Source organism: Culex pipiens, chromosome 2, assembly GCF_016801865.2.
Source record: "Culex pipiens pallens isolate TS chromosome 2, TS_CPP_V2, whole genome shotgun sequence".
Taxonomy (NCBI): domain Eukaryota; kingdom Metazoa; phylum Arthropoda; class Insecta; order Diptera; family Culicidae; genus Culex; species Culex pipiens.
The window spans coordinates 204472559-204483103 of NC_068938.1; the positions used below are offsets into that span (position 1 = coordinate 204472559).

Here is a 10545-nt window from a genome sequence, read left to right on the forward strand (position 1 = left end):
TTCTTAAATTCTTAAATTCTTAAATTCTTAAATTCTTAAATTCTTAAATTCTTAAATTCTTAAATTCTTAAATTCTTAAATTCTTAAATTCTTAAATTCTTAAATTCTTAAATTCTTAAATTCTTAAATTCTTAAATTCTTAAATTCTTAAATTCTTAAATTCTTAAATTCTTAAATTCTTAAATTCTTAAATTCTTAAATTCTTAAATTCTTAAATTCTTAAATTCTTAAATTCTTAAATTCTTAAATTCTTAAATTCTTAAATTCTTAAATTCTTAAATTCTTAAATTCTTAAATTCTTAAATTCTTAAATTCTTAAATTCTTAAATTCTTAAATTCTTAAATTCTTAAATTCTTAAATTCTTAAATTCTTAAATTCTTAAATTCTTAAATTCTTAAATTCTTAAATTCTTAAATTCTTAAATTCTTAAATTCTTAAATTCTTAAATTCTTAAATTCTTAAATTCTTAAATTCTTAAATTCTTAAATTCTTAAATTCTTAAATTCTTAAATTCTTAAATTCTTAAATTCTTAAATTCTTAAATTCTTAAATTCTTAAATTCTTAAATTCTTAAATTCTTAAATTCTTAAATTCTTAAATTCTTAAATTCTTAAATTCTTAAATTCTTAAATTCTTAAATTCTTAAATTCTTAAATTCTTAAATTCTTAAATTCTTAAATTCTTAAATTCTTAAATTCTTAAATTCTTAAATTCTTAAATTCTTAAATTCTTAAATTCTTAAATTCTTAAATTCTTAAATTCTTAAATTCTTAAATTCTTAAATTCTTAAATTCTTATATTCTTAAATTCTTAAATTCTTAAATTCTTGAATTCTTGAATTCTTAAATTTTTAAATTCCTAAATTCTTAAATTCTCTTAAATTCTCTTAAATTCTTAAATTCATAAATGCTTTAATTCTTGAATTCTTAAATTCTTTGATATTTTTTTAAATTTTAAATCTGGGTATGATTTGAAATTCTAGATTTTAATTTAGAATTTTAAATTTTTTGGATTATAATTTTGAATTTGAAGGATTTTGAATATATGAATTATTGAATTATATTATTTTAATTTTATTAATTTTTAACTATTAGAATTTTAAAGCTTTGAATTTGTTATTTTAAATTTTGTTTTGTATATATATTTCTTTTCATTTTTTTAATCTTAGATTTTTTTAGTTTTAATATTTGTATTTTTGAATCTGTGTGTTTATGGATTTTCTCTTTGGTTTACTTCTTTTCAAGCAAAATACAAAATCCTTCCTTTTAATTTCAAGATTCTGCTTTGTGAGATTCGGCATCAAAAGGCAATTCGGAATTTTCAATATTATAATATCGATTACAAAATTATTGATACATTTATGACTCTCAGTTGCAATAAAATAAACAAATTCTGAATATTTAAGTTTTTTCACTAGAACTTTTGCAAACAAACATCGCGCGAAGTAACGTCACGCGAAGAAACGTCTTTCCTTGGCCGTTTCTTGGGTGTTTTTTATATGGAGTTTTGCGTTCCTTCCGAGCTGCATATCAGCGTTTAGTGTTGTCATAAGATTGTTCAAAATGCATGTTAAAAAAAAGTTTTTTACAAAAAATATACCGTACAGATAATGGTACAGATAATCGCCATGCTTGGTGCAGATAAGACAGATTTTTGGACCCTCTGATACAGACGAGCATGTGGTAACACTGCTCCAGTCAGATTTCAAAACAAAAACAAATCAGCTGGGTGAATCGGCGGTGGTGAAATTAATTTTACATAACTTCCAAAAGGTAGGTTCCGAACATCCCGAAACCCATCGGTTCTTAACAGCGCAAATTCGAATCTTTCAGCATCCCGTGACAACAACGAAAAAATGGGCGGTTGGGCGCTGGAGATTGGCAAGATGGCCCTGTACATGACGTTTCCGGTGGCGATGTTTCACTGGTTCAACCAGCCGGAGTACTTTGAGCGCTGGGTGACGGAGACGAAGCGGCAGATCTTTCCGCCGGAGAACAAGGAGCACCGGGAGGCGGTGGAGAACTGCATAAAGACGATCCGCGAGAAGAAGGATCGGGAGCTGTTGGCGGCGCTGGAGGAGTTGGAGAGGAAGGAGAAGCAGTAACAGGATTTTTAGGGTTGTTGTCAGCTTGTTTCAATGTAAATAATTTAGAGTAATAAATTCTGGAGTTCTTTTTTTTTTTTTTGGAAAGGTCCAATTAAACTAATTTTCAGTTTTTGCTTTTTGGGTGTTAAGTACCCCGGACTCAAGGCGGTTTCAAAAACACCTAAAAAGCAAAAACTTCAAATTTCTGGAGTTTTTTTTTAAAAGTACCAATAAACCAAATATTCAGTTTTTGCTTTTTGGGTGTTTTTCAATACCCCTGACTCAAGGCGGTTTCAAAAACACCCAAAAAGCAAAAACTGGAAATTTGGTTTATTGGACCTTTTCAAAAAAAACTCCAGATTTGCTTTATTGGACCTTTTCAAAAAAAATCAAGAAAGGATTTTTTTGACAAATTCAGAAAAAAAATAATGTTGTTAAAATGATTCTACCCTGTTTGCATTTGAAGGTGTTATTAGGTCGAATTAAGAATAGGGATATCTTTATGCTCTGGTCCAATAAACCATTTTTTGATTTTCGGGTGTTTGAATAACCGGAACAACCCTAAGGCCGTCTCCACTGCTTAATTGGGTCCTAAAATTAAGCTTAGATTGCTGATATTATTGTTTACAGAGATAAAGCTTATTTTTCTGAGTACAATGACCCTTTGTACGACCACAAAGAGTTTAAAATGGATTTTTAAATCAATTTTGAAAAATTAACCTCGTGGTCCTTCTTGACAAAAAAGCTCCTACTTGACAGCTCGTTCCAAGGGAACCATAGTTGATCCATCGAAAAATGTTGTCTTGTCATTATTTTTGTTTGCATTAAAATGAAAAAAAGTGATCTGAAATGGTTTTGATCGTGTTTTTTACCGTTGTACACAAAAATTGACATAGGGCTTTAGTACCCAATTGTTTTTTGCCTTCCTCACCTCACTGAGGCAAGGCTATAAAATCACTCGAAAAATAAAATCACTGAACTTCTTAAATACGACTCCTAGATATACCTTCACGTATACCTATCGACTCAAAATCAAATTCTGAACAAATGTCTGTGGGGATGTGTGTAGACATGATTTTTTTTCCACACGATTATCTCAGAACTGGCTGTAGCGATTTTGGCCGGATCCGCCTTATTCTGTTCGTTTTTGGGTCCCCTAAGACCCTATTAAATTTTATTCTGTTTAGTGAAGTACTTTTAAAGTTATGCCAAGAAAAAGTTTTTTTGTAGCTACAAAAAAGGGTGATTTTTGCATAACCTCAAAGGCCGGGTCATTTTGCTTTTTTGACTTTTTGACCACGCGGGGGATTGGCAGCCACACCCCCTTGCATGCGTATCGCCCGGTTGCCACATCGCTTAAGCAGTGTCTGCGTCTCTTCTGGAAAAAATCTGTATTAATTATGTTGCTGCATCATTTTGTCTCGACAAAGATTTACACGAACTTTTTACTGAAATATATAACTTATGAGACTTTTCACCTTTATTTTGAAGAGTTGGTAAAAAAAAGAATTGCAAATTGCTGTTCAAGTAAAATCAATAATTAAAAAAAAACAAATGAAAAAAAAATAAAAAAAAAAACTCTTGAATTAATTTGTAAATACCACCTAAAATACAACATAAATGCGAGGAAGGTACCAACCACCTTGAGGTGGATTAAATAACGTTTTTGTTCTTGTTAAAGTTAACTTAAATGTAAAATGTGTAATAACCTAAAATTGCAAAGTGTTCTATTTGGCACAAAAATAAGTAAATTGAGATGAGTGTGCACGCTAGGTATCGAATTGTCGCCAAATAATCGATCAATTTACTTTGACACTTGAACATCGACTCGCGCACGCTGGACCATGCTGTCAGTCCTTTCAAAACAAATCCTTCGCCAGAAGTAAACACGAGTTCGCTGCGAAGATTCGCATTTTCCGATAAAAACCTTCTTTTCGGAACAAATCTCTGAATTTTTGTTACCGAATCGTCGCTCCGTGTCCCATTCTACGGTGCTACAATGGTAAGTTGCAGAAATTTGTTAATTTTCAAACAAAAATGGCACTTTTCCGATCGTAACCTTGAACCTGTTTGTTCCCCCCTCTCCAGGGCAAGAAAAAGTTCATCGACAAGAAGAAGGCGGTCACGTTCCGGCTGGTAAACCGTAGCCAGCAGGATCCGCTGTTTGTGGACGAGAACGCCCCGCAGCATGTGCTCGTTCCGGTGTCCGCGCCGGGTCGTTCCGACGACGATCCGCGAGCCCCGTCCCGTGCGTCCACTTCCGCCGGTGGCAAGGTCGAGCCAGAAAAGCGCAAACAGGAGCAGGCCAAGTTTGGGGTGTACTTTGACGACGATTACGACTACCTGCAGCACCTGAGGGAACCCGGAAGGAACGAGGTGTACTGGGAACCGGTGCAGCCGGCGAAGACGGCCGGGGCGGAGAAGGTCAGCATCAAGTTGCCCAGCTCGGTGTTTGCGTCGGAGGTCGAGGAGGAGGACGGGTTGATGAAGAAGAAGGCACTGATGAGGCCTGGGCCGCGGCCGGATTGGGATCCGGACGTGGTGGCGGCGCTGGACGAGGATTTCGACCACGAGAACCCGGACAATGCGCTGGAGGATAACTTTATGGAGCTGGCGATGGGTGGGGAGGGGGAGGACGATTACTTCGACGAAGGGGAGGAGGACGAGTACAGCGACGTGGACTCGAACGAGGCTGGAATGTCCGACAACGACGACGAAGAGCGGGACGGGTTGGGACCGCTGGCGTTCGACCGGGAGGAGACCAAGTCACGCTTCACGGAGTACTCGATGAGTAGTAGCGTGATCCGGAGGAACGAGCAGCTGTCGCTGCTGGACGATCGGTTCGAGAAGTTCTACGAGCAGTACGACGATCCGGAGCTGGGGGCGCTGGACTGCGAGGACATCGAGGGTCACGTGGACATCAACGACAGTGTTCTGATGCAGTACGCCGAGGAGTACCGGAAGGAGCGCGACGAGAAGTACGAAGTGGCGTACGACAAGCAGTGGGATAAGGAGAGGTGAGTATTTCGGGGGGACACCGATTGGAAACTCGAAACTTGGAACTGCAAGTAGCATCGCTTTGTGGGGATTTCTAAGGTACTGGGGTCAATGGCAATGACGGATTTACTACTGTTGTGAAGAAAGGCAAAATCAATTCAACTCAACACTAAAAGCAACGCGCACACGCAAGCGCGCTTTGGGCTTCCCACTCAACTCACTTGACGCGATGGTGACTCACGCTGCTCCGCGCCATCAGTTCACGTTGAGCTGTACATCGCGTAGCATGTCTGTCGACAGCGAGTCAGAGCTTCACAGCGCAGTGCGCGAAACGATTGCCAAATGTCTTCCCTTCGATTACGTTCTGGCTTTGATCGAATCGGGAGTTGACGCAGCTGGTCAAAATCAGGATGGACTGAGTGCGGCGGAGCTGGCGTTGGCATTGGAACCGGAAGGACGACTTGCCACGTCGATGGTGATTCAGGAAAGTGACGCTCTTCAAGCGGTTGATGCGCTGAAGAGGATCATCGCGAGGGGAAATGTGATCCTGTTTGAAGCTTGTTTGGAACATCTGAAGAAGCGGGTGGGACCGGAAGTGACGGTACCCAACCTGGAACTAGCTTTCGCGGAACTAAAAACTCGCAACGTGCTCTTATCAGCTGATATCGACAATCGCATCAACTATCTGCTTGTTGAAGCTGATTACCAACCAAAGCTGATTGATACCGGTCTAACGAATGAGACTGAGCATCGGATTTTGCACCTCGTTGAGTGCATTGAGTTCCTGGAAGTGAACTATCGCAACAGTGGTAAATTCAACGACATGGATGACCGATTCGATCTGTATCTGAGTCAGATATTGGAGCATGTGTTCTTCCTGAAGAATCGCTTCAAACTGTTGCCGCTGATGCAGTTGCAGTTTTGCTTGGCGACATTTCTGAGAGCCATCACTGGAGGATCGAACGAGCATATGGACATTTACGGATTCATGTTGGACAAGGAGATTGTGATTGACTTTTTAACCACGTTGAAGAAAGCACTGAAAAGTACTGATTCTTGTAAAGAACTCTCTGTTGAAGTGTACTTCCAGTGTCTTGTCGGAGGAAGGTCGTCTAAACACAAGTTGAGACGCAACGTAATAGCAGATATTCGTCAAAAGCTCAGAAGCTGTCAAAAATTGCAGCAGATCTCCCAAGCAAGCACCTTCAAAGACCTCACCCCAGAAGAGATCATCTACCTCAACAAATGTTGTCAGCAACAGCAAAACCGCCAACAACAGCTCAAAATTCAGAAGCGCTTCCGCGCTCTGTTCAGAACCTACCACGCGGCAAAATCCTTCTACTCCATCACCAAAATGATCACCACGATCGCAACCCTGCGCGGCCTAAGCATAGACGAACACTCTCCAAACCTCGCCGTCTCCATCGCAGCGCTCAAACGCGCCCTCCAAACCATCGGCGAAACGATCAAAAGCACCCGCCAAACGCCCAACATCACGCGAAAGCTCGATGCCATCCTGCAGTCCTTCTCGTCGCAACCCTTCGCCACTCTGGCGAAAGATCTGCGACAGTTCTTCAGCCACGACTACTCGCTGGCTAAGCAGCGTCTCGACGACACGTGTCCGCTGGATGTGTACCGCAAGATCCGCGAAAATCTCCTCCAATCCGAGCAGTGGCTTGCCTACTCGATGTTCCTGCAGAAGGTTTACGCTTTCAAGCAGTATTTGGTGCGGCTGTACCAGCTGGAGAGTATCGATCGCATGCGATCGTACGTAAAGTTTATCGGGACGGAGTTTCTGGCCCGATTGCAGTCGGACTACGAGCCTAGGAAGTTGAACGAGGCGTTACTTCTGGTGGATCATCTAATTTCCGCATGTTTCGACGAGCAGCAGAAGAAGGTCCTGCAGAACGTAAAGCGCCAGATCACGATGTGCAGAAATGGCATCAAAAACGACGTCGGCTCAGTTGCACTGGTAATCGACGAGTACTTCTTCCTGGGAAAGTACATCCTGCAGCAGTCTGCCAGCGTCGATCGCGTGCGAGCGATCGTAAAGTGCATTCTTCAGGCAAGCAGTAAAAATCAACGTTACGAGAGCGCCGACACGTCTACGCTGAGAACCGTCTCCGATACGGTTTTAAAGTTGCAGTTTGAAGAAACGGACGGCCAGAAGAATGCTCTGCTAGAAGCGATCTGGCAGCGTTTGATGAAAGATAGCGTGTCGGGAATTCAATCGTTGAACCGGCGGTTGGTAGTTCGGGAGGATGAAACGATGGAGGAGACGACTGCGATACTGAGCGAGCTTGGACTGACTGGGAATGTTGATTTCGTACGGATGGTTAACGCAAGGTTGAGCAACAAATACTACCAGAACCTGTTCGATCTCAATAACAAGTATCACGTGCTGAACGAAGTGGTTAAAGATCGTCGCTCAGGTGGTAACGCCAAGGAGCTTCAACGGAAGCTGATGCAGATGCGATCAGCTGATGAACGACTGTTTCAGCAAAAGTTTGACGGTATCATCGATTCAATAAGGAAGGTTCTCGAGCAATCCGGAACTCCAATTGATCGCTTCGCGCTCGAGTACCACGTTCTGGAAGCGACGGAAATTCTGTGCAGCTTGAAGATCTTTCAGGATAACATGGAATCGCTGAAGACGATCGCCCCAGTGATTACCGGCCGGAATCTGCGAAACTACCTAGCACATGATCCTCTGGCGTACGATGCCCTGGCGGGATCATGTTCAACGATTGAGAATAACGCAATGTTTTTTGTACAGAATCGAGTAAATCTCTATCAGAGCAAGGTAGTTGTTGGACGACCACAAGTTGTTTGCAACTTTATCGAGATATTTAACTCTAAGATCGAATTGACCACTGAACAACAAAACGTCTTCGAAGCCGTCAAAGCATTCGATGTCTCAAAATTGAGACGTCTTGTTTCGAAGGATAGAACGCTTCTCCTCGGTCGAACCCAACTCGACTCGGATCTGCTGTCCATAGCTCTGAACGGCGATCCCAGACGCTTCATCGATCAACTGCTAAATTCTCACGGAGACAACAACTTCTTCCGGTACTTCCTGGAAACCTCCACCGACATTGCTTTGAAGCAAAAGCTCGCACACATCCTGAAGGACCCCCATCAATTTTGCTACTTAACAGCCGTCCGCTTCGAGCTGATCGACACTCTTCTCCAGCTTCGCTTACATCCTCAAGTGGATTCAACGCTCAGCGATGAAGCCTTGGTATCAATCTTCGCTCACTACTCGCCGGATTCCTTCTACCAACTTCTTCATACCTTCCCCGTGGAACAATTCCTGCGCGATCATCGCCTCCAGAACAGTATCCTCCACTGGGCAGTTCTTCGCGGTGACCTGCAGCTTGTTCGCTGCGCCCTCCACCGTCATCGTACCCTGCTCAACGAGTGCAACGTGCTCGGAGAAAGCCCGCTGGCGCTCGCCGTTCGCTATGGATTCCGAGATATCGCTCGGCTTTTGATCGAGCACGGAGCGGACGTTCTGCGCAGCAAGTGGACTCCGGTTTGGATCGCGGCGTGTCTTGGCGATCTGGAGATGGTGCGGATGCTGCTTGCGGGGGAAGTGATTTCGGGTCGGCACAACCCGCTCGTTGCAGCTGTCGAGCACGATCATCTGGAGGTGTTTGCGTACTTGCATAAATGTTGCGGGTACAGCTTGAAAGGCGATTGCTTGCTGCACAAGTCGGTGCAGCTTGGTCGGGAGAAGTTCGTTCGGTATATTATGGAGTCCGAGGAAGGAAGAATGATTATTGACAACTTGGACACGTTCTGCTTTACCGCGCTTATGACGGCGGCCGCTTGTGGACGCTTTGACCTGTTCTTGATCCTCGTGCAGAGTGGAGCTGATCCTTACTTCAGCAACGAGTTCGGCTACAACGTACTGCACTGTGCCGTTTACACTGGAAAGTGGAAGATCGTGGACTATTTGCTGCAGCTACCGGAAATGGACGTAAATGCCCGTACCGCAGACGGATTCAACGCGCTAGGGATCGCGATAGGTCAGAACAATCTTGCGATGGTGGAATACCTGCTAGGGAAGAACACTGAACCAACAGCGTCCCACGTTCTGCTTGCCGGGTATTACAAGCGGTACAACCTTTTGCGAATGCTGCTTGATCGCGATCAATTTCTACTCGAAGCCCGTGATGTTACCGGAAGAAACCTCTTAATGTACGTGGTGATCGATAGGGATTTACCCATGGTCAATGATTTGATCGCGCGTGGAATCGACGTGAACGCACGATCACGTGGAGGATTCACTGCACTTCTGATAGCCGCCTGTAATTACGAAGTTTCAATCTGTGATCTACTGATCAGTGCTGGTGCTGATCTGGAAGCCGTTGACGACGTAGGGCGAACCGCTCTAGCTATCGCCATGGATATGTTGCACCTTTCGTTGGTGAAGCTTCTGCTGAGTCGCGGAGCGAATCCCGAAAGTGTGCGAAGCTTCCGCTTCCGCTCCAGCCGTAACGCTACCTTTTTGCACAAATTTGCCTTGGAAGGGCAGACTTTTGCTGTCCAGTTTCTGCTGGAGCAGTTCCACTTTGACAGTTCTGTTATCGATGACAATGGGGAAACTGCCTTAGACTACGCCAGGAAACGCGGCAATGCCGCCATCGTGGAGTTGCTAACCCCATCGCGTTCGTCCTCTTCCACAGAATCCTAAAGCTGCAGGAAGTCTCGTCTGATGAGAAGGAGATGGGCGTGCTGGAGGTCCAAGACGAGTCGCAGAAAAAGTGGGACTGCGAGAGTATCCTGTCCACGTACAGCAACATCTACAACCACCCGAAGCTGATCGAGGAGCCGCGCAAGGCGCCGAAGATCAGCATAAACCCGAAAACCGGCCTGCCAATGAACGTGCTCGGTGCGGACGGCAGCAAACTGACCGTCAAGTCACTCGCCAAGCTGGGTCAGGACGAGAGGTAGGCCGCCTTTGTTACTCCGCTTGTCGATTCATTTTCCACCACAACGCTTTCATATTCCGTCAGCCCGTCGAAGCCCACCGGTCCCAAGTCCCTCTGCGACGGCAGTGTAATCTCCACGCTGAGCGTGCTGTCGATCCGGCCAAAGGACGAAACGCCCGAGGAGAAGCGCGAGCGCAAGAAGCTGCTGAAGGAGTACCGCGCGGAGCGGCGAATAGAGCGCAAGGCCAACACGCTCGCGTTCAAGGAGGAGAAGAAGCAGCAGGAGAAGAGCCAACAGAACAGCCGCGTCAACGCGGGGGTAAGGATCGTGTGAGAAGGAGGTGTGGTGAGTTCGTTAGGGGTTGCTTCACGGAAGATATATTTGTGCGTTTACATTTAATTAAAATATTCATTTACTCTCAGTTTCAGCGGGGTCCTGTTTGATGGTAGAGAATATGAGAACCTCCCTTGAAATGAATCGTTGGTGACGTCTCAGTTGGTTGTCTGTTATTGAAAAACGAATC

The 10545-nt window shown here is 43.7% G+C and overlaps 2 protein-coding genes across 4 annotated transcripts in view; both read left to right on the plus strand.

The window, feature by feature from the left end:
* Positions 1-10444, plus strand: part of LOC120416350 (protein LTV1 homolog) — a 155283-nt gene extending 144839 nt beyond the window's left edge. The window contains exons 2-5 of one of the 3 annotated variants that reach the window (XM_052708655.1): positions 3983-4089; positions 4176-5104; positions 9776-10039; positions 10103-10444. In XM_052708655.1, coding sequence (XP_052564615.1) covers positions 4087-4089; positions 4176-5104; positions 9776-10039; positions 10103-10355 — 1449 coding nt within the window. In that variant the 5' untranslated portion in view covers positions 3983-4086 and the 3' untranslated portion in view covers positions 10356-10444. Of the gene's footprint in view, positions 1-3933; positions 4090-4175; positions 5105-9775; positions 10040-10102 lie in introns of those variants that run through there. The other 2 variants (XM_039578081.2, XM_039578082.2) reach the window with 2 other exon arrangements.
* Positions 1643-2199, plus strand: LOC120416363 (protein PET100 homolog, mitochondrial). Its single transcript, XM_039578097.2, has 2 exons — positions 1643-1773; positions 1834-2199. Exon 2 carries the CDS (start codon positions 1857-1859, stop codon positions 2103-2105), a length of 249 nt encoding a protein of 82 aa, XP_039434031.1. The 5' UTR covers positions 1643-1773; positions 1834-1856; the 3' UTR covers positions 2106-2199.
* Positions 10445-10545: the final 101 nt, after the last annotated feature.

Coding starts and splice junctions, on each gene's coding strand:
- LOC120416363 (XM_039578097.2), top strand. CDS start 1,857: ATGGGCGGTTGGGCGCTGGAGATTGGCAAGATGGCCCTGTACATGACG.